The sequence below is a fragment of the Crinia signifera genome, chromosome 19 (genome assembly GCF_055691185.1).
Source record: "Crinia signifera chromosome 19, ASM5569118v1, whole genome shotgun sequence".
Taxonomy (NCBI): domain Eukaryota; kingdom Metazoa; phylum Chordata; class Amphibia; order Anura; family Myobatrachidae; genus Crinia; species Crinia signifera.
Window position 1 is genome coordinate 29,704,840 of NC_139226.1, and position 24,857 is coordinate 29,729,696.

At 46.0% G+C, this 24,857-nt stretch overlaps 1 protein-coding gene across 1 annotated transcript in view; it reads right to left on the reverse strand.

Annotated features, from left to right (window-relative positions):
* Positions 1-2,856: 2,856 nt before the first annotated feature.
* Positions 2,857-24,857, reverse strand: part of LOC146042307 (kinesin-like protein KIF18B) — a 33,201-nt gene continuing 11,200 nt past the window's right edge. The window contains exons 8-16 of the mRNA XM_083162260.1: positions 24,130-24,204; positions 23,928-24,040; positions 14,943-15,069; positions 9,166-9,254; positions 8,688-8,920; positions 6,193-6,814; positions 5,605-5,709; positions 4,379-4,482; positions 2,857-3,859 (exon numbers count right to left, since the gene is read on the reverse strand). Of these exons, the coding sequence (XP_083018386.1) occupies positions 3,735-3,859; positions 4,379-4,482; positions 5,605-5,709; positions 6,193-6,814; positions 8,688-8,920; positions 9,166-9,254; positions 14,943-15,069; positions 23,928-24,040; positions 24,130-24,204 (1,593 nt within the window). The 3' untranslated portion in view covers positions 2,857-3,734. The remainder of the gene's footprint in view (positions 3,860-4,378; positions 4,483-5,604; positions 5,710-6,192; positions 6,815-8,687; positions 8,921-9,165; positions 9,255-14,942; positions 15,070-23,927; positions 24,041-24,129; positions 24,205-24,857) is intronic.

Below are 24,857 nucleotides of genomic sequence, written 5' to 3' on the forward strand. Positions count from 1 at the left end.
ACAAACATTAACAGCAGTGGTACCTGCATAGTTACAACATGAACGTTCACTTAGTAAATATATACAAGTAGTCATACATGTGAAAAAACATATACAAAGTATAAGATGTAGGAGGGGTAATAAAGGGTCCGAGAAATGCCCGTTGTAGGTCCATGTTTTCGGTTTGAGGATGGTACAAAGGACAATTTGCCTCACGTTAGTTGCTAGCCCTAAACCACCGCTTTAGGTCTAGATTACACATAGGAGAACTGCACGTGGTTGTATAGCACAATGCCCGCTCTTCTTATGGCTACGGTTGAGAGATCTACAGTGTCTAGACAGATTGGCAATAGGTCTACCGCCAAAAACCGACATGCAATAGGTCAACAGGAGTTTTTTTTGTTTTTTTTTTAGACCGGCTTGGTTTTTACATCATCACCATCCATCTCGGCATGGAGGGAGAACAGACTTGTGTGCTGGTGTAGCGAGGCACCAAGCCCTGGTCCAATGATCAGTAACCGGCGCTGATAATCAGAGACCCAGCTGGACAATACTGCATTTTACAAATGTTGCAGGTCCTAATAATATTCTGGTCGGAATCAGCGAATCCAACATGTTGTACTTCTCGGATACCCCAGCGGAACAGGAAATTCAGGGTAATAACTTCCTGTAGTCACAATGTGCGGCTGTACACAGTACAACACCCCGATGCACACCACTACAGGCGCCGAGGAAACGAGACCTCCCCGCAAACTAACTGAATTTCCCTTTAATGCCAAGGAGGCCGGTGATCATTGGTATCCAGTCATTAGGTCTACACAGTGTCTGGCTCCACAATCAAAATGTCAACTATTGGTCGACATACATTATGTCCACATGGCCAAAAGGTCGATATGGTTTTTTGTTGTTGTAAAAAATAGACTTGTTCCTACTTTACCATCGCAGTAGACAGACTGAGATTATAATAGTGTGCCAAACACAGCGGGCACCGTGCCCAAAGCATAGTGAGCCATGTGAGGGGGACGCGCCACACTCATACAGTGCCCATGTAGGCATAGACAAAAAAAACAGTCTACCTTTTTCATGTCGACCTTTTGTCAAAATCAACTTAAAGTATGTCGACCTTTTGTCTGTCAACCAATCGTTGTTGACCTAGACACTGTAGATGTAATATACCACAACCCTGACCATTGCCTTCGCCTACAACTACCACTATAATTGATCATTGATAATGTGGGGACGCTCAGTGACTTGGTTTTGTTGTGGCCACAAGGATCAGCCACATGCAATCCCAAACCGGTCTGCAGCGACTTACGCTGAACACGCGGAAGCAGCAATGCCTGTACGAGCCACAAGGATCAGCCACATGCAATCCCAAACCGGTCTGCAGCGACTTACGCTGAACACGCGGAAGCAGCAATGCCTGTATGAGCCATGAGGATCAGCCACATGCAATCCCAAACCGGTCTGCAGCGACTTACGCTGAACACGCGGAAGCAGCAATGCCTGTACGAGCCACAAGGATCAGCCACATGCAATCCCAAACCGGTCTGCAGCGACTTACGCTGAACACGCGGAAGCAGCAATGCCTGTATGAGCCATGAGGATCAGCCACATGCAATCCCAAACCGGTCTGCAGCGACTTACGCTGAACACGCGGAAGCAGCAATGCCTGTACGAGCCACAAGGATCAGCCACATGCAATCCCAAACCGGTCTGCAGCGACTTACGCTGAACACGCGGAAGCAGCAATGCCTGTATGAGCCATGAGGATCAGCCACATGCAATCCCAAACCGGTCTGCAGCGACTTACGCTGAACACGCGGAAGCAGCAATGCCTGTACGGGCCACAAGGATCAGCCACATGCAATCCCAAACCGGTCTGCAGCGACTTACGCTGAACACGCGGAAGCAGCAATGCCTGTATGAGCCATGAGGAAACCATACCCCATGCTAACAAATATAGCCAAGTATAAACACTGTTCATTGTTTATATATAAAAAAAAAAATTATAGAAATATATACATTATTTTAACCCTATTTTTATAAGTAAGCGCGATCTTTGTATTCTGCACAGTGTAAGTGCTTATAGTAACACACCTCCGCCGCTGCCGTATGCTGGGCAGTGGCAGCTGGTGGTTGAAATGATTGGTCCATGAAACAGTAGAACGGCTGCAAGCAACTGATAACAGCAGAAACATCTACGAATAACGATAAAACAAAGGCCATATTACAATAATAAATACTAACTATTCTTTTTTAGATAAAAACCACGTTCAATTTATAAAAAATAAAAATAAAAAAAATCTGGTAAAAAAAAAAAAAGTTTAATAACGAAAGAGGTCTGTGATACTGTCAAGTAAATCTGATTGAACTAAGACACTATACAACTTGGGAGACCAACGAGACACGGTTTGTGCTGCAGCCAGCTTTACCTCGTAGTCTCACTTCAGTTTCATTTGCATTTAAACCAGGCATGTCCAAACTATGGCCCTCCAGCTGTTGTAAAACTACAAGTCCCATCATGCCTTGGCACAGTTTGGCTTTTAGGGAATGCTAAAACTATGGCAAGGCATGCTGGGATGTGGAGTTTCACAACAGCTGGAGGGCCACAGTTTGGACATGTCTGATTTAAACAAATTCACACGGAAGCAAGACCACAAGTCTAATAATACATTGCCATTGAGATAGCATTGGGCCACCTGCGCTAGAGAGGACATTGTGCCTCAGTCCGGCGCGTTTATCGTTCGGTAACTATATTATCAGAAACCAGCAGCAATTGGGAAACCAAAATCAGGTCTTCAAACTCCACAGTAACATTACGTACAGCCACCCCAACCAGCCGCTCTCCCAGTAAACAGGTCATAGTCTGGCTGGTACTTTGTTGCATGCACAAACTTTTATGGAACGTGCCCGAGACTGGGTAATGCCAGGTACATTAGTTGTGTAGACTATGTAAATAACAGACGTATTCTTCTCTCTTAGGGGTAGATGTATGTGATAAGGGAGGAGACGTGATAAAGTGCCTGGTACTTTATCACCGGCCAATCAGCTCCTGACTGTCCCTTTTTAAACCCTGCCTGTAACTTAACAGTCAGGAGCTGATTGGCCGGTGATAAATTCCCAGGCACTTTATCACTTCTCCTCCCTTATCACTGCTTCATACATCTACCCCGTAGCTACTGACAGAATACAAAGACGTACTGGATGTATGATCACGGTACAAAGCTACAGCAATATGCTGGCTGAGCACAAAGGATTTTACATGATCAAACTTTATGAATGTTAAGCCAAATAATAAAATAGAAGTCTTGTGGCGCTAAAGACTTAACGATTCTATATACATGTCATGTAAAAACAATAGTGATTATACTTGTGACTCCCAGGAGAGATGTAAACGAGCACAAAATCATCAAAGTCTTGCTAAAATGAATAAAAGTCCTTTAAGGATAATCTGAGATGCCAGCAATGGGCAGGTCCTGTATTGCGTCCTTAGGCCCCATCTGGAGGCACATACACACTTGCCCATATCGGAATGTACGGATAATACAGCAATAACGTACGTAGCTGGGAGCATCAGGAAAACGCATCTATAGCAGTCCCAGTGGGAGCTCGTAGTGGTGGAGATCCTGCAGGAGGACGTCTGGCGGAATGTTTCTAAGAGGTTCCGGATGGGTAAGTCTGTAGAATGTGACTACATAACTGGAGGAGGTAGAGGACCAGCGTGCAATGTGCGGAGTCACTGCATAGCACATTTAGGATCTGGTGGCTGTAAGCTGCATGAAGCGATTCCCTGGAGCTCCTCCTAACGACCTGCCGAAGGCCACAGTCCCTTTTCCTGGCCGCTTGGTACTCTGTGCCCGTGGGCTGCAGCTGTTTTCTGAGGGTAAACAACTCAGCATCAGAATAGCTGTACATGCACCAATGTCGTATGAATCCGGAAAGAAACCTTAATACTGGTACAGAATAGGCAGCAAAATTTCTGATAGTTGCCTCCTGCACCTAATATTACTACAGAAGGACATGGTTAACCCTGCTAAATAGCATATCCCCCTCAACGCGTAAATCAGGTGTTAATGCATTAACTGTAGAAGCAATGAGTGTTCCCCAACGTGAAGCTGCAAGGAGCAGCCCAACTCTGTAACTCCGCAGATTATTGACTAAAGGTACCTCCACGTCATGGGTCTTTAACCTGTGGCCCTCCAGGTGTTGTGAAACTACATGATCCAACATGCTTTGCCACATTTTTTTCCCTATAAGAGCATGCCAAAATGTTAGGGCATGCTGGGACATTTAGTTCCACAACATCTGGAGGGCCAAAGGTTGAAGACCTGTGCTCTACGTGATTCGGATCGGACGGAGAGGTTTTATATACATAGAGCAGAAACCCCCAGCTCACCTGTTATGGTAGGTGGTCGCGGCCGCTGCTTAGTGGTGCTGAGATGTAACCTGGCAATACGACTTTGGCTGACTGTCCCACCGCCGGCACGTGAGGAGGATGAGCTGTGAGGGGTGAAGGCGATCGTTATTATGTTAGTAATATCAGATTGGGCCTATAGACTGCTAAAGGTGAAACCATGAAGGGTGCGGATGGAAAAGTCTACAGTGTCTAGGCCAACAATAGGTTGACTTGCAAGGAAGCATAATCAGGGGAGAGTAAGGGGGAAAGAGGGGTGCACTGACCCTAGCCTATGCCCCACCCTGGTCACCCTCTGCCGTCACCCTTGCAATACTCTCTTAACCACTGCCATGTTACTCTGCCATCACCTCACCTGCTGCCTCTCCCTAGTCAGCCACTGCCTCAACCTCCCTCCTGCTGCCTCAATTGCTCTGCCACCCCCATCACCCACTGCTACCCTCTGTCTCGTCATATTCCTCACCCTAGTCACCAACTGCCTCTCTGCCACCCCCATCAACCTCTGCCAGCCTCATCACCCATTGCCTCTCCAGTCTCTCTCAAATCCCCCATCACCATGTCACTCACTGCGGGAGTCATGTAATTATTATTGTCTGGCAGGGTACCAGAGCAAAACAGTTTGAGAACCCCTGGTCTACCGTAATCGTACTGCATTTTTTTTTTTTTTTTTAAACTAGCACACAATACAAAACTAAAAATAAATAATAAAAAAACACAACATCTTGGTATCCACCATACCAAGATGTTGTGTTTTTTTTATTATTTATTTTTAGTTTTGTATTGTGTGCTAGTTTACCCACAGTGCATTTATTGGAGGAGATTATATAAAGAAGTAAAAAAAAAAAAAAAAAAAAACACTGGGTGTTGTTCACTTTCAAGTTACAATAAAAAACTATTTTTGCCCTTTCGGTTTTCGTTGTTGTGTAGCACGTAAACAAATGCGATTTCTGGGGAATAAAACCTGGACGAACGGATTTTGGAATAGGAGCCCCTAAAAAAATGGCTAAAAACAGGCTCCGCAGACAGGTGACAAAAGACTCAGCGGTGACGGAGTTAAATAAAAACCTTTTAAGTTGTTCAATACACATTGAACATTTTTACTCTGTCGAACGCTCAGACAGGCCTATCCCTAGAACAGTACTAATCGTCTGCCACTTTCAAAGCCCAATTTATCCCATTCTTGTCTGTGCAAACACCCAGTGCCTTACCTCAGAGATCGCCTTCTCCGCTGTGCGTAGGACTTTGTAGTGAGCGATGCAGCATTTTTGTCCTTTACTGAAAGGCCGCTCATGACGAACACTGGAACATCAGAACTGGGGGAAAGGCATATTCATTAATGTATTGGTCCGTGTGGTACATCCGAGATAAATACACGATGACAGCGATTCTGCAGACTTCCAGTGTATCGTGCATGATACACGTCAGATATAAAAGTGTTGCATAACGGTGCAGTTTTGTGAAACCGATTTGTCGCTTTGCAACTTAGACATCGGTCTAAACAGACGCTAGACGCAGCTCACTCATGCTGCATGGCGGACTGAGAATCAAATCATAGAACGGGGGTAAAGAGGAGCGCTCCCTCACATTCTCCAACAGAGGTGACACACGCCCAACCCCAATATATGACACATTCACGAGACGCTGTCATACAAGACAATACATTCACAACAAGGGGAGTCACACTCCTAGAGACAAGAGCACAAGGACACACAAACTATGGAACCATTACTGTGGGTAATTCCCACAGCACACACACAACACTCTACCGTCCGCCCATGACATGAGGCGTTACCAACCTCTTCAGAAATGTGCAGTCAATCTGCGATGGCCCAACATTTTCCCAGCCAGGAAACTTAGAGGTTCCGAACGTGACCGTCTTGTCCATCTCCGGCATCATCCAGTCTTCATCAGCCAGATCAAACGTGGCGTTCATGTCCCTGAGCGCCAAGGCTGGTGCACCGACTGAGGCGCTGTTCTGGAGAGAAGATGTTCCCAGCGGAGCCCGGGGTTTGGTGACAGTCTGGGACACCAGCTTCGGTGCTACTACAGAGGCTTGCTTTGGGGTGCAGCATTTTGATGATGGACGTGAGAGACTGGGGTCAGGGACTTTGTTAGGACAGAGTTTTGCACTAGAACGGAGAGCCGGCCGGCTGGGGATGGAGGACTTTCTCGCCCTCTTCACTTGCACCTCTGGGGTGCTGGGAAGGAATACACTGGATTTGGATGGGGTGCGGGCTTCTGCTTCTCTCCTTCTCTTTACAGGAACAATTGGGCTAGAGAGCGTAGGGCTGACGTCGGGTAGAAGCTCCCGCCGGTGACGCTTTGTTGGCTGCCTCTTCCTGGTGGCGGGCACGGGTACAACAAGCTCTGGGGATTCCTCCTTTTTAATATCTGGATAACTAAAATAATATCGACCACCTAAAAGAAGAAAGTTGTTGGTCAAATTCTCTCGGTCAGTCAGTTTCTATGATCATTATGTGGCTAAACGTGGTCCTTCAGCAGGCCTAGCCGACCTGTGTCTCTGCAGCGGTTGTGAAACTACAAGTCCCAGCATGCCTTGCCACAGTTTTGCTGGGATATGTAATTTCACAACAGCTGGAAGGCCACTGGTTGGCCAGCCCTGTCCTTTAGCATCGCTGCTGCCATAATGGGGACTAGGTAAAAACTGGAATGGCCCAAAGTGGACCGGCTCCTTGCAGCAAACTGCCATTCTGGAGCTTGTAGTGTTCATCTCCATCAGTCCCTGTCCAGGGGGTGTTAGTTGCCTGTGACAACAAAGACAGATAACAGCTTCTCTGTATGGTCCAGACCATTACGGTTATTACCCCATCCCCAGACCATATGGGGAGGCTGTAACCCACCCTCTGCAGCTCTTCAGTGACCCCGGCACTAAATACTCCAGAACGGCAGAGATTGCTGCACAGAGCTGGCCCAATCCGGCATCTTGACCATTCCAGGTTTTCCCTAAACCCATAAAAATGTGGATGGTAAAGACGGCTAAATGTATGAAGCTTGGAGAAGTGGGATCTATGCCCATACAGAACGTTATGTGCAAGGTGATAATGCTCCAGCCAAAAGAGAGACGCTGCCCATTCTACAATCCCTGCATGTCCTCTGTGTAGCATTCACAGCAGCGTCCCTCCTCCAGATTGACTTATTCCTGTACATTGGGAGAACAGTATTGGAGATGGACCCCTGATGAGCTGTTACAATCTGCTGGTACGGGGAGGTCTCGCTAGTACTACACGTACCTGGACCCTCCCATCCCGTGCCGCCATACAGTACACCGTTCTCACCCTAGATCAGTGGTAGCCAACTCCAGTCCTCAAGAGCTACCAACAGTTCATGTTTTCCAGCCCACCTCGCAGGTGCACTCATTACTCACACATTTTAAAAGAGCCACAGGTGGAGATAATTACTTCACTTGTGATTCTGTGAGGAGATCTGGAAAATGTTAACTCTTGATAGCTCTCGAGGGCTGGAGTTGGCTACCCCTGCTCTAGATCATACCTGTAGGATGGCTCCAGTCTAGTATGAAGGAGAACAGGTCTCCTCTATAAAGCAGGGCAATTGCCTCTCCGTTAATGGTGAGGGCCCAGGGGTCAGTACCCATCTACAATATTGGTGGTTGTTTCCTCATTTAAAAAAGGCACAACTATTACATAGGACAAGTACAGAGAGTAAGGGATGGCCCAAACTTAGGTATTGCAGCAACAAACGGGTTGGAGCATGGGTTCTCAATCTCGGTCCCCACACAGTTCACGGGTTCCAGGTCACCCGGCAGGTGCATTCATTACTCACTGACACATTTTAAAAGAGCCACAGGTGGAGCTAATTATCTCATTTGTGATTCTGTGAGGAGACCTGCAAAACATGCACTGTGTGGGGTCCTGAGGACCCATGGGTTGGAATAAAATATGGCGATAGCCGAGGAATAAAATGAAGGCCTAATTTATTCCGTGCTATCACCTGTCTGGATGTACTGTGGGAAGGGTAAAGTTATTAAGGTGACTGCCAGGTGGCTGCGCCAATGTAACTTACTGATGGAACCATTACTTTATGTACATTGGGCTACAGCGCCGACCGGGCAGCCTAAAGCCACAGTCTCCTTCACACACCACAATGATGATGGCTTTGATGATCGTAGTAGAAAGATCTAAATAAGTGATGTTGGTGCAGCGTCAGGATTCAGCAAGTGGACACGCAACACTAGTTGTGGCTGCATTTCCCAGCATGCACTGCTCACAACAGCCAACAAACCACAGGCTGCTCAGTAAAAACTCAGACTCACCTTCCATTGATAGACTTTGTACGTCATCTTCTTTGATGGTCTCAATGGTGACTGCTCCGCAAACCTCAGGTTTATCTTCCGTCTCATCCTGTATTACATCAGTCACACTCTGACTGCTCACTGCCATAACCTCAAGAGCTTGCAGCTCGGCGTCCATTTCTGGCGTCTGGAGGCCGGCCTGCTTCAGAAGCGCGTACTGTTTCCGTACAACCCGAAGAAGAGCGTTAACCAAGCTGAAAGGAGAACGGACGATTAGAATGGTCTACATGCAGGGGGAGCCGTAGCTGTGAGCATTCACTGGTTCCTGGGGACCCGATTGGCTGCATTAATAGGACTATTGCTGGCGCCTCTGTGTAGTATTTTGACATCAGATCTTTTGGATGCGGAGAAAGGTTGTCGATGGGTCTGCAGCTCGCAGGAGTTTTCCCAGCCAATCCCCGCCTCCCCAAAAACAAACAAACAAAAACACACTACTTACTTGTCAGTGCTATTGTTTTGTAGATCCATCAGAATACCAAGACTGGATTCTTCCCCTGCTCCCCTCTCGATGCTGTCCGACATAAGATCCTGGAATAGAAAGATGAGATATTATTATTAGGTCTTCTGTTTTTAGCATGGCAAGGCATATCAGGGTAACCATATTCTAAAAGAAGGCATCACTGGCCCAACTGAGCTTTTCTTCATTTTTATCCCCTGCCACTCTCTACCGTCTCTAATCCCTCCACCAGGCAGAGAAATCAGGTGAAAAAATGGCCAAATCGCATGTCGTTTTTCAAAAACTGTAAAGATTTTATTTTGCAATTGGGAAACCTATTGCACCCCATTCCGATCATAAATATCAAAGGGCTGCGATTTTCAAAGCTGATGTAATAGAAAACATGTTCCTAGCTAAGCCGGCCATTGCTACATGGCATCATAGATGGTACTGTATACACAATTACTATTCCCATCTGCATCACAGCAACCACCGAAACATTCAAGTAATCACACATTACTGCCCTTTGTCAGACTATACAACACGCAAAGTACAGGCACAGAACATCGGCTGGTTCATAGGTTATTAATTGCATGCTCGTTATCAAAACACACAGTTAACAAACTGTTAAGAAAAAACACAGATCAAATAAAATGTGTTTTGAGGAGCACCCTATACCCACAAAACTAACATTTTATATCTAAACAAGAAAATAAATTTGAAATCGATAAATACTGCTCCAGCCAATCAGCTCCTGTCTCATGTTTTTTTGAAAAATGACAGAACCCAGTTTATTGGTGCATCATAAAAAAAAAAAAAAAAAAAACACTGGAAAAACTAAATATCAAAACATTAAACCAGAGATTTCCAGACTGTGCTGCAGCACCCTCTGGTGCCTTGGGACCCTTGCAGGGTTGCCTCAGGTTGGATCCAATTCAGGTCAAGATCCAATTCAAATTAATTACATTTTCATTACATTAATGAATCAATGTAATTGGCAAAACCAGTGCTGATGGCTGTCAATCATAAAATATGTTGACAGACTGAATAATTTCCTGTCCCTCACTACTTATATCAATACATATTTAAACCTAAAATAATAAACACAATTTAATATTTTTTTCTTAAATTTCTCAACCAGAAACTCCTGGCCTATGGGTGCCATGGAAAAAATTCTAATACTATAGGGCACCTTGGAGTAGATGCTTCACCGCATTATCACAAGGAAGCTATTCCCAGCAGCACCTGCTTCAAAGCCACAGAGCATGCAGTGTAAGTGTTAAATCGCAGCAACCACTGAGTCTTCATCTAGGCACCTTCTGAGTCACTTCCAGCAGCCCTTGCCTCAGCGTTAATAAATAAAGCTTTATTGAATAGAAAAAAGTATGAACATGCACCACCAGACCTGGGCTGGTGAAGAGAAAGGAGCAGCACTTTCGGCAGGCAGATTTTGGAAGCATAACATTAATACATTTAGCCAGAACAAAATTGCATATGTTTAACAAACAAGCATTAGTGCAGCTATCACATGTAATGCTGTTTCATACATCTGCCCCTGGGTGCCACTGCATTAACACACATATTTCTGCACCACAAAAGACTTCGAGCCAGATTCTCAAAGCTTCAAAAGTGATAAAATGTAGAGTGATCAACAGCCAGCCAATCAGCTCCTACCTGCCATGTCACAGACTGTGTTTGAAAAATGGCAGACAGGAGCTGATTGGCTGGCTGTTTATCACTCTTCATTTTACCACTTTTGAAGCTGAGAGAATCTGGCCCTTAAAATTATCAGGCAGGTAGCAGTGAAAATCTGTATGGGAGCAACTAACAATTGACCATTCGCTCCAAAACACTGGAAAAAAACAGTTTCACGTCTAGTGGTCGCCTTTTGCGCACGAAACTTGAATCCCCTCCATAGTGGTGAGGAGCAGTGTTAAAAATGTTTTATTATATAGCATAGAACACTTACATCTATCCTGTCCTATGCAGAATATACCACACTGCCCTACCTGTTCTAGATTACACATCTCAGCATGCCTTATACAGGAATTGACTGGGGAAAAAAAAAAGTTGCTTATTTTACAAAAAATAAATAAAAAAAAAACTTACACAACGTTGTGTATGAGAAAATGATGCGTGAAGTGAAAAATAAATTCCTAGTGAGTTCCATTAGGTCTATTTCAGTAAAAAGAAGAAAAAAAAAATTCCACGACTAATGAGTTGAAACGTTTCCCCTTCAAATGCGCTCAGTGATCAAGCGCACGTTACCATGACGATATCTTCCCCAGCCAAGATCATCCCGGCAACTCCAGTGTGCGACCTTGTACAACCTAGGGGAAGGATCTCCACTATAGCAGGGCCGCTTCGGGAACCTGAGGCTTTAAATGTCCAAAATACAATAAATCACAGATGCTAAAGGCATCAGGAGAGAGTAAACAAGCCAGGTGCTCAGGATATCCCCTGTGGGCCCATCAATGCTGATTTATTATCCCTTTAAATTATGAATTGTGTCATTGGGAATTTTGTATTTTAATTCTACAGGCTGGACTAAGTTATGCAATTCTAAACCATATATTTCATGGAGATCCTCGTCCAAACTCAAAACCATGATGTCGCGGAGACCACATCGCTCCCATATGTGGCAGCTTCCATTCACAAAACCAAACTATAGAGTACCCAAGTGGCAGGCTCGTCAACGGATCAGAATTCGATTTCAGTTGTCCGCTAGAGATTGTGGTGATCTCCCCCTGCAGGGCGTTGTTAAAAAACAATGAAATTGCCCAAATGGATTAAAATGAAGATTTTTAGCCAAACAAGTGGATGGGGGTTGGATTTTGCCTCAAAGGACCCAATTAGGGGGAAGGCAGACATAAGACCTGCGCCTTGCCAATCTGAGACAACTTTATCGACAAAAGTCACCACAATGGATCCTACATAGAGGTAGGTTAGAGGCCATAATGACAGCACTGGCGTACCGTATGTTAAAGGGTGTTAGATGGATGATTTTCTTACTTGTTATCAATGGTTGAACGAGGATAGTAAGCATGGGTGCATCACACTACAACTTTCCAGGTTCAGAAGAATTGCCGTATAATCGTCCAGCAGTGCTTTATAAAGTTTATAAAGAGTTGGAATGAGATTGTTCGGACTCAAATACACCCCAAACCCATTCTCCACCACCTGCTAATTTACTGGATTAAAAAAAAAAAACATCCAAACATTGTTTGTTTGGTACTTGTGTATTATCACGGCGCCCATCGCATACCATTAAATTAAGGTATGCGATGGGACCAGATATGAGCCTTTCCCCGAGCTGAGTATACAATTTTAATATCGCCTTGCATCGCATTGCATACCCCCACTATCCACGTCGGCGTGGAGTTGATTTTATATAGTGTGGCGAGCCACCGAGCCCGAAGCGTGGCGCTGCGCTCACCGCACTATATAAAATCAACTCCACGCCGATGTGGATAGTGGGGGCATGAAAAGGTCGGAGGACGCGTACCGCCGCCCCTCGCGGGCTCGCCACGCTTCAGGTTGGCGTTGATAGTGGGGTAGCGTTAACAATGGGGGGGGGGGGCATTTAACATAGTCATTACCCATTAGGGTGGGTGTACAATCAAAAATCGGGTATGGGGGGAATTTAACATTGGAATCAGGCATCTGGGTGCCTGTACAATTAAAAATCGGGTCGCATAGTATCGCATGTGATGCGATTTTTGGTTGTACAATGCCCTACGATTGAAATTGTGGGCGCCGTGATAATACACAAGTACCGTTTGTTTTTTTATTTTAATAGAAAAAAACTCTGTTTCCATGTCACAACTGTTACATAACATTACTCCCATTGTGCCAGGCCAATAGAGCCCCTGGTGGCATAGATATCACATGACATTACCCTCCCACCCGATTCCCCAGTGGTAATAGATCCCCAACGGCATTAACCACCCCCAACCACCAGTGTCCATAGGTGCCCATCATGGCGCTTTAAATTACTTCTGTCATTAAGAATGATTTGTGGGTTAGTACCTGTACAGCGCAAGGACATAATACAGCACTGCAGCAGACCGTAAAGGTCTGGCGTCACTTTCTAGTACCGTGGGTACGTATTTCCCGTAAGCCACCAAGTAGTAAGCGCCAGGAACATGCAGCGAGTTATAATCACCGTTCTGCAGCCTGTTGCTAGTAATATTTATGCTCTACTTGAGGCTAGAACGAGCCCAGGGAGATCCGTCTGGGCCAAAACAAGTACTTCTGAATGAGATACTCTAAGCATCATTTAATATATCGATCATTTAGTATTTTTATTTTATGTTCACATCCCATGAACTTCTGTCTGACGTAATTACCGTACGGAGACGGGTGATAGGCGGACTGGCACTCAGGGACTGGAGGGATTCTGGTGCCCTATAAATCAGGGAAGGCCGTACAGGCTGCAGACTCCCACTCGCAGCATAAATGTATCCACACATTAGGGAGAATTCCTGGATGTCAGGAACCTGCGGCACTGTAATTTGTGTATGAAGTATGTGGCACAGACATGTACAGTAATGGGATAGAGTACACTGACATCACTTCTTTCCGTGGGCCATAAACAGTGTAACGTTACTTCCATTCATGCCCTCAGCCATCTGTGTCCATAAATAACAGACGATAAAGACAAGGATGTTGCTAAAGCAGATTTAGGAAGAGCCGATTCACGGAATGTATTCAAAAGGTCAACACCATAATGTCGACAGTTACGGTGTTGACATTATCAGTATGTCAACAGGTTAAATGTTGATAATGCCAGAATTTAGACATTAGGGTTAGGCTGCGGAAAGGAGTTTTAGGGGTATGGAAAAAATACACAGAAAATCCCCGGGCTGACCGCACAGTCCCACCGACAGTGCACCAAGTATCCCATGGGCTACTGCCACCTAGAAACCTAGCACCAGCAGGAGGGATCGCAGCCGGTATCGGAGATCCCTCCATGATACACACGGTGGATACTTAATATTTGCAGCTAACCCCTGAAAATGGGTGTTTGGGGGAATGAGCTGCAAACATTCAATGGCAATTGGGCACCAAAAAGAAAAATGCGTTACATACTTATCTAGATTGAGGAGAGATGCTGACATATTTGAGTTTCAAAGGTGCAAAAATGATTACCAATTCTTTAAATTGCTGCGGAATAGGTGTGTGTCTGTTTAAGTACAGATTTAGCCACGCTATCTAAAATCAACTCCATGCCAACGTGGATAGTGGGGGTATGAACTATCCACGTTGGCATGGAGTTAAGTTAGTTTGCCGAGCGCACAACCCGGAAGTAGCCGGCGGCCATGCTGCCGCCGTGAAACTAAACATGTACCATATATCCTCCTCCTCCTGCGCAGGAAATGTCAGAGGAGCTTATTCCAAGTCATTTTAACTGCCTTTGTCAGTTAAAGATGCATTTTCAGCAATCCGCCCCCAAATGACACAGACACATGCAGCTGGCTTTTGGTCTATGGAGGGCCCGCGTACTGGCTGTGTGCAGGCCCCCTCATCTCTGGCAGTGCGGTATACCCTAACTTTGTGCTAGTCTTCTGTACATGTGCCGGTCTCTGGGAACATGGAATCCGCGCCTTGTTGCCCGAGACTTCTATACAGCGCAGCAGCCATTTTCCCGGTGATATGTCTGCGGAATCAGCCACTGTGGGACTTTAGATGTCAAGTCTAAATATAATAGGGTGAATAGTGGACCTTCTTGTATGCACTGTTGGCAGTGTCCACACCATACACACAATAGACCACAATACCTGAGTCTCTCGGATCTTCTTCAGGCTACGCTTGTGCTGCAAGTGACTGGGGGACAGCCTTGCCAGTGCTTGGAGACGGGTCTTGCATCCTTGCTCCGGACTGGATGTGTCCAACGGCTCTTCTAGCCTGTGGCAAAGCACACAGTACAGAGAAAGTCAGTAAACAGCGATACAGATATTGTACCACCCCCACTTACTGCAGCAGAGCTTCCACAGCAATGGAGGAACCAAGGCCAGTTATGAAGCATGCTGCACTATTATAGCCATTCTCAGGTGTGATGTCCGCGTGTCCCCACTTTTTAGCTACAGTTTAAGAAATTTATTCTGGGGGTGCGGAGGACACGGTTCAGTTCAGTAAATGTTGCCACCTAATTATTGTGCATTATATTGACCACATATTATACAGCGCTACACAAACCAGTCACATCAGTACCGGCCCTGTTGGAACTTCCAGCCTAATTCCCTAAACACACACTCATGCACCCGTGCCTATTCCTAGTCAGCCGCCATCATCCTACCAGTATGCTCTAAGAGCATGTGCGGAAACGCACACAAACATGGAGGTTACAGGCACCTCCACACAGATAGGACCCTGCTCAGGGATCAAGCTCCACTCCCTACCCCATCGCTCTTAGACAGCTACTGTGGCACAATGTAATGTGTATGGCTTTATTCATTAACGTCCTCGCCTGCCCGCTTCTTAACACCCAGAGTTTTGGGCATAATCGTCTAGAGCAGCCTCTATTAGCAGTCACAAGTCCGCAATTTATATAAAACGCTGCAACAGTCTCCTGTCCCTGTGTACATCTATGCGGGCCAACATACAAGGATGGGGACACCCACTTCTAGCGCCGATGCATGCTGTAGTAACAATTGGTGCGTCATTATCCCCATGACCTCCTTTGCCACGGTCATATGGATAAGGAAGCACCAATCGTGCGTCCTTGCAGTGAAACGCCCCCTGACCCTTTTGCATGCATCACTTGCCACTGCCCAATCACTTTCCAGCAGGCTGATACTGTGTGATTGGATCAAAACAGCGGCTTTGTGTGCACACTGTAACGCGCGCAGAGATATCAGAAAACGTTTCAATATGCGCAGTTGCAAATAAATTAACTACATGAACGAGGGCCGATAGAGGTACATCTATATAAACTTGCCTGAACAGACAGAAAGCTCATACAATTGAAATACATTAAGTCACATCTGCGTTCTTCAGCCCAATTGACCATTGGCATTGCTCCAGCATGTACCCGGCCTTACAGAAGGTGACCAACTCACAATAGGCGGGATGCACGAACCGGAGACCTTTTATTTTGAGCTATTTTGTTTGGCAGCGAGTGATGCACTGCATCAGTAACGTCTGGTTGAAGACATGCACCTGATAACAGGGTGACCGTTCTGCCCAAGAAAACAGATTCCAGAGGAAAAAGAACATCTGGTTTAAAGATGGACTTTAATCCTATATCAGTCGTTTACATGTAGATATCAGAATCAGCAGCTGCATTTCAGTATGTAACGGCTTGCTGAGAGCAAAAATAGAAAAAAAAACAGGATAACTACATAATAAGCGGGGAAGTAACGCTGCGAGAACTCGCCTGTAGTAATCAGACATAGAAAACATTGTAGGAGACGCTTATAACTAGACTACAAATTGGAAAGCGAATTGCGTAACGAGTTTCGAGCAAGTACAACCATAGCCGCGGGGCGCTGCATTACCTTGCCACATTAATAGTTTAATAACTTCCAAACGACAGCATAAACAACTCAATGTGTGGAATAGAAACTTAAAAAAAAGAAAAATACTTTAAAGAAAAAAAAAAAAAAAATTTGAAATATGAAAATAATAGATTAACCTTGGCAAGAAGATTTCAGAGGCATAAAAGGGGGAGAAAGACATTACTCAGTGGGGAAATCCTGATTCCGTGTGGTAATCGCAGCGAGAGACATCAAATAAGCTAAACAAAAATGAAACTTTTTAAAAAGAGAACAAAGTAAAAACGCTAAGCCCCCTCTGCCCACCCTAGGTTTTATTTTATAGAGATTCTTCTTGTTTTGTTTTCCAGTCACAATGGCAAAACATAAAAGTATGGTAATAGGGGGGGGGGGGGGAGAGGACGGACGAAAAACATAAAATTAAAAAGGAAAAATGTTTCTGAAGCCCTGCAGCCACTGCATATGTAACGCATTTCAGCTAAATGGTCCCAGACCGCCTGGGTGAACCATTACCGTCATTAGCGGGAAGAACGGGTTGGAGCAGAGTTCAGTGTGGAGGATAGACACGCGGGCAGCAGACAAGATAACTGATAGAGGACTCAGAAATGGAGGGGTAGCACGAGACCTATGAACCAAACCACTGCATGACCAGAACTCCGTTCGTGTTGATCATTCTTCTCCTATTACCTTCTGGATGCAGACGGAAACTTCTGGACAGAATCTGGGCAGGACAAGTGCAGAAACCCAATAAGTGGACTTTTGCACAATACCACCCATCTGGGGTTTACGAACCTTTTAAGTTGGCCTCACACAACCCATCAGGTTACTTTGCAAATTACCCCAAAGAATATCAGGCTCTTAGGCAATAGCTGGTCCAACACTGCGATGTATTGCATTACCGAAAAAGCCATGTGTTTTCTGGTAACAGATTTGACGGACATAAATAAAATTGTGACATATATTTGGAGTTGTACGGTGATGTCATAGGTACAGAAATGCAATGGTTTGAAAAAAAAAATCCTTTACTGGTTCTGCCTGGGGAGATTGGACCTATTTGTCCAATGAATGTGGAAGTCAAGCAACAAAAAACAGATAGGCTAGCCACTATATAGGGACACCTTCTTTCATTAGGGGTATACTAGATTTCATATCTGTATGAGGTTTAGAATTAGCACATGGGAGTCCAAAACACGGAGTAGGTCTGTCAATTGATCAACCAATATCAGTGAGGGATTGGTGTACCCCTCAGGGTACATTGCAGACCGGCTGGGGGTACTTGAAAGTAATATTGGTAATGGCACAGGAACAGGAAAAAGTCCCCCGTTGCCGTGGAGAGAACCCACATCGAGGGATCCAAATCCTGAACGCACCATAGTCCTCCGCTACTCCTTCATATATGGACACGCATACCGTTCACTTCCACTCCACTCGTAAGTACTGTGGATATTTCAAATTGAGAGGAGGGGTACTCATAAAATGAAAAGCCTAATCAAGGGGTACGGGAGCGAATAAAGGTTGAGAACCACTGCCCTATATATGTGTAGTCAACATGTGATCCTACACATCCCAGCATGCCCTGCCACAGTTTTAGCAAGCCCAAATAGCAAAACAGTAGTTCAACAACAGCTGGAGCGCCCTATATTCACCATGCTGCTTATGCCAGATACTGTATGAAAGTACACCCTTTGAAATCGTAGTTCTGAACATGTGGATTGTGTCCTGTAACCTAATTTGCCATCCAAAACATAAACGCACAATTTAGAAATAAAAAAAAAAAAAACGCTAACTGGTTAATTAAGGGAATTTAATGTAAATGGTTGGGATGCAGTTAAAATCCCGGCGTTCAGAATCCCGACGGCCGAAATCCCGACACATTCTCCCTCCGTGGGTGTCCACGACACCCCTGGAGGGAGAATAAATTAGTATCGAGGCACCGGGCCCGCTGCGTGGTGAGCGCAGCGAGCCCGCAAGGGGGGGCGATCCACGTCCCCCCCTTGTCTGCATTTCGGCTGTCGGGATTCCGGCGTCGGGATTCTGAACGTCGGGATCCCGACCGCCGGGATTCAGTAGTGAATCCAAATGGTTACTCGTCATTATAGCTCTTGCAGGCTAAATTCAAGGGGAAAGACACTGCAAAAATGATGCTAACCATAATTATTTAGAAAAACGAATTACAGAGAAAGCAACAGGATTTTCCACTCTACAGCCGTGGCCAAGAGTTTTGAGAATGACAAAGTATTTGGTTTCACAGTTTGCTGCCTCAGTGATTTTAGACCTTTCTGTCCGATGTTGCTGTGGTTTACCGACGTCAAATTACAGCATCTCATAAGTGTCAAAGGCTTTTATTGACAATTACATTACATCTATGCAAGTGCTGACACTCTTTTTTAAGACCTCTGCAATTCGCCCTGGTATGCTGTCAATCAACTACTGGGTCACATACTAACTGATGATCACCCATTCTTGCCTAATTAGTGCTTGGAGTCTGTCAGAATTTGTAGATTTTTTTGTTTGTCCACCTTCCTCTTGAGGATTGACCACTAGTTCTCAAAAGGATTAAGGTCTGGGGTTTTTTTTAGCAGATGCACCAAACAATCTGAAAGTGGATTCATCAGAGAAAATAACTTTACCCCAGTCCTCAGCAGATCAAAGCCTGTATCTTTTGGAGGTACAAACTTTCCATTTTTCTCCCCCAGAGAGTAGTGGCTTCTTTGCTGCCCTGCTTGACACCAGACTATCCTCCAAAAGCATTTTCCTCACAGTGCATGCAGATGCTATCACACCTGCCTGCTGTCATACCTCGATCCTGCAGCAGATTCAACTTTAGGAGACAGTCCTGGCGCTTGCTGGATGTTCTTGTGCACCCTGAAGCCTTCTTCACAACTATTGAACCTCTCACCTTGAAGTTCTTAATGATCTGATAAATATTTATTGATCGAGGTGCAATATTATTAGCAGCAATATCCTTGACTGTGAAGCCCTTTTTGTGCAAAGCAACAATGACTGCATTTGTTTCCTAGCAGCTAACCATGGTTTAAAGAGGAAGAACAATAGGGCAGGTGTATTATGCATCGAGGAGAGAGAAAATTCAAGGTGAAAAAGCCACCAGCCGATCAGCTCCAACGTAGTGGAAATGTTTTTGAAAACCCACCGTGTGCAAGGCTGCGAATCACATCGATTGACATCTAGCTGAAAATCCGTAGGCAACTTGATCATTATCGAAGGATTTTTCCAGTCTGTTTGTATCCTAGAACCTACTTTCACTCTGCAATTTAAATAGGCTGTTCGAGGCCAGAACCGACGTGGCATACCCTCTTAAAAAATGCTTGGGCACACCAGCATTTTCCCTTTTTCCCGGCTTGCAATGAAAAAAAAATTGCTCATTTTTGACGGTTCGGCGTAAACCGTATGCATGCGCAATCATTATATAGTCGGTCGCTGTGCGAATTTGCTCAAAAGCAAACAGTTCAAAAAAGTTCATCGTCATGGAAGAGAGACTACAGATGGAGCCCCTCTCAGCCATGCCGTCAGCTCGCCATGGCGATGTTTCTAGCAGATGGCGGGGACACTAGAGCGTCTCACTCGCGTGTCCCACTCTGTTGGGTGACAGGGAGCAGAGAGACGGTACTTCCCTGCCCGTCTCCGCTTCAGGGAGCGGACAGGGCAGGGAGATGGGCTGCAGGGCATGCAGAACAATTGGGCACATGCCCCTTCCTGGCGGACAGCGATGGCATCGCCAGGCGCTGCTCTAATGAGAGCGGCACCATCTGTAATTGCTATTCAACTGAACTGTACTCTAGATCAAAGTCATAGCTGGGCAATGTGGCAGCTGCCATGGTCACGGAATACATGCGTAACAGCTTGGCCACCCGTCACCTGAATAAGGGTCTTCATTTGCCAATATGGTCTCTGCTGGATTGAGAAAAAGGTTTTAATCTGCACTTCACAAGGAACCAATTCCCATAACCCCCCACAGGCATTCGCAGAAGAGGCATTAACTATGGACAAGATGTGCTGACATTAGTTTCATTTGGACACTGGGACATTTATGTTCCTCATTACCCTACATGAAAGCTATAAATGTTAACCACGGGAATAGATTTTCCAGGCTGAACGATCAGCGGTGATTGGTGTCACGGCAGGAAATAAGGGGGGTTACGGTATAAGTGGAACATAATGTCTAGGTCAACAGTCACTAGATCGACCACTAAGTGTCGACACAAACTTACTGTCGGCAGACAAGAAAAAGGTTGATAAGAGTTTCAGGGAGCTACCTGTGCTGCCCTCAGCGCTCACCGGCCCCGCGCTGACAAGTATGGAAGAAGACGCAGCATCAATCCTACAGGCGTTACCCCAGAGACAGTAGGCAGAAGATCAAACCATGCCTCAGGTCACTGAATCAGAACGTCCACTGAGGCAAAAGGGGACGAGGCCAGAGCATAGGTATTGAAAGCTGTAGCATACATTGCGTGATTACCAGAGTAGCAGGAACACAGCGGCCCTGGTGCAGTTCGGAAACCATAGGTCATTTGCCGCCAAATCAGCCCCTAAATGTGGATATTTGCTTGTGTGCAGAGTTGGGACCATCAGTGCAACGGCACCAGTATTACACCGTGTGCTAGGCACCCGCCTACAATCAGACTGATCTGTGAACACACTCCTCATCACTGACCGGAGCTGCACCTATACAGTACACCCACAACCAGCCCCCCCCCCCAAACTTAACTGGTGCGAATCTCCAGCTACCACCCACTCACACCCAAAGAGTGATACTAAAAAACAAGGGATTCTGAATTGGCAGTAGATGCATGCACTAATAAGGATACAGCGCACAATCGGGAATGATGATGGCAGAGAGTGTACGCTCTAAGTCCCACGTTCTCGGATCGTGTCATTGTTCGTGAAATCGGAAGGACAATTACATTATTAAAGAGTGTATCCAGCTTAGCATGCATGCAACACTGGACAGTCCACAGTGTCAGGTGGCCTGTAATATGCAGTTTGACATGAGGGTGACATATTACATGTTGTTAAACGTCCAGCCAATCACCTGCCAACTGCCCTGTTGTGGGCTGTGTTTGAAAAAAGTAAGGAGCTGATTGGCTGGAGGTTTATCTCTATAACCCTTGGATTTAGCTCTTGTTCAGGCTTAATACATCTGCCCCCAAGATACAAGCAGTTACCATTCTCACTGGTTACTGCTGCTGGGCTCATGCAGGAAGCACAATACCTGGGGGGCGTGGCCTGGACGCTGATGGAGTAGGCAGCAGATCCTTTGTGCTCTCTCTAAAAATCCTGCAAAATATCCTGTATTGCTGCCACCAAGTATCCTGACGCCTGCTATGTGTGTGATACCCGCTCACCGTTCTGCACCAACGCCGCTCGTTCTCCGGGGCTGTGTGTCTGTGGGATTGAAAGTTGGAGAGACCGCGACCTACATCCACGCCGAGCTCCGGGCACTGCTGCTGATCCCCTGCGCCCCTGAGGTATTGCTGCGACGCTGCCCCTCCGGGAATCGCAGCGGGTGGGAGAGACGGGTGCCGGCCGCTCTCTGTTCACTGAGCGGAGAGAGTTGGAAGCGCTCCCGTCAGGGTAGCGCTGCTGTTGGCCGCGCAGGGAGTGCCGGCGCCATCTTGCCCGCGTGACTCCGGGGCTGGGGCACTTGCGGCACAGGTCTCCTGCACTCAGCTGAGGCTGCCCCTCCGGGCTCGACCCCGAGCACTCTGTGACCTCTTGGCGGATGTGTGCTGCGGAAACCTGGTGACCCCAGCTAACGATGTTCCATATCTAAGTGGAGGACGGACCTGGGCAGTAATTCCCTATTGCTACACTGGCCACCTATCAGCGCTCTCCAGACCTATATCCAGATAGTGCTCTCCGATCAAGCCCCACTGTTGAAGCTGGGAGTGTGAGGCGTCTTTCTACTGCTTTTCTGGGTGCAACATTGAGGCGTGCTGGCCGTCTCTATATAAACCTGCAGTTACCCAATAGCTTAAGATGGAAGCTTCCCTGCAATGTATTCTGCAGGCTATTACATCCTCGGCCGATAGGCTTGTGGTCAGGCTGACTGAGATACACTCTGACACTACTTCTCGCTCCTACATTGATGCTAACTTTGACCCCAGACATGAATACACTCTGTCTATATGCTGCGATACTATATGCCCCATGGCTTCTGACTCTCCACAGTGTGATAATATCTCTTGCTCCTACACTGATGATGCATCTGCTGGCATGATTGAAGATACCCTGACTACATGCTGTGACACCGTACGCCCCATGGCTTTTGATCCTCCACAGTGTGACACTACCTCTCGCTCCTGTTTTGACGATGCATTCGCTGGTACCTCCGAAGACACCCTTACTGTATGCTGTGACATCGTATGCCCCATGGCTTCTGATCCTCTGCTGTTTCGGGATGCAGGTCTACAGGGTCCTGCTTCAATAGTTGGAAATTCCTTTAAAGCCCTGACCTGCTACTTCATGCTTGGTGCCACTTGCTCAGGAATGCCCCACTTTTATATGTTATACTCTGCATTGGGCTGGATATGGTCATACTACCATTGTGGGACTTATCCTGATACCCTGTTCGAAGGCGGCGTGAATCCTGTCCCCATGATCGCTTCTCCTCCTGCTTTCGATGCCTAGCTTACTACGACGCCTAGACTACTAAACTGGAGCTTGTGCCCTTCTATCCGGGACAGTATATGGACTTCTTTAATTTCCATAGATCTACAAATGGCAATAGTTTCATCTATATAACTCCATTACATAAGACACTTGGTGGGGGGTTATCTGGTGGGATGTTTTGGGTCATTTGGGAGGGTTTGTTTTCTGGGGATCATTTCTTATCAATAATGATAGTCTACTTTAGTTAGGTGAGGATATTATTGTTAGCTGTTTACTATATGAGCTAGATCATTGGTGCTTAGAGAATTGCTTTGAAACATGGCCATGCACTTCTACTATCCGTATATCTCTACAATCCTGGGAGCTCGGATGGCGCCTCCGAGTGCTCGATTTAATACATGCCCGGCTACACCCTGTACAGCTGATTTTCTGCCTGTGCACATCATGTACGATGTGAGTGTAAATGGATATGGCCACATTTGTATGCATACCTATGTATGATATTCTACCTATTGTATACTTTATGCGTACACCATTGGATCGAACACTAAGCTGCTGTTTGCAGGTTTAAATGTCTGTTACTGCTAATGTAAAACCAATAAAAAATACGTAATTTGTAAAAAAAAGGAAGCACAATACCTGAGGGATTTCCTCTGTTGCTGAGACCTTCTCCGCGGAGGAGGAATCTCCTGCTCCTTATGGCTGGCCTGTTTTGATTCATAGGCGTGCAATTTAGCTTTTAATTCAGAGACCTGCCCACAGAAAGGAAGCGTTACATACCCCCATGGCGTGCAGTGCACCGAGCGACGCCTTCCCCGCAATCGCGCTGTAATAAGCTCACCTCCGCCTTCAGCTCCTCGCACACCGCCGCGTACTTGCTAATGTGGCAGTCCAAGTTGATCACATTGCTCTTCAGCTATATACAACAAAGAAGATTTGTAGAATAAAAAAAAAAATCAGTGCACAGCTAAGAATGCGTACTTCATAAAAACCCTGTTCACTAAGGTTTTATAGCTCTCCCGGATTACCGACACTCCAAGCCAATATTTTATATATGTATGTACTGTATTAAGAGCAGACTATTTTTGTCACCTGTGATGGTTCTAGCAACCAGCGCTCAGAGGTCACGACTCAGTGCAGTTATTGTGTCTGTCCTCTCCCCCCATTATTCTATTATCTCCTCCCAAAGCTGAATTACAATTTTATCTACCTGCAAAAGACCTCAACTAACAAGAGCCGAGACCGACTGCCGAATATGCATGATATTATGGAGGGGGCACGTAACTGGGTAATAGCCTGCAAATAGAAAGGTCACAGTACTGGGCGTAGCAGAATAATTATTCTGTGCTAGGTAAGATTAAGAACCTTTTGGAGGTTACGGTCCTTTTAAGAAACTTAAATCCCCAGAGATAATCAGGTTGATAATTGTTTGTTCTTTATAGTCCTCAGAAAACACAAAATCTAATTATAGAGCAGAAGAGAGACATTGGAAAAGCCGCCCGCCAGGCTGCAGTGGGAAGGCAGAGCCAACAATGGGAAGGCAGAGCCGCAGGTCAGGTGGCAGTGGGA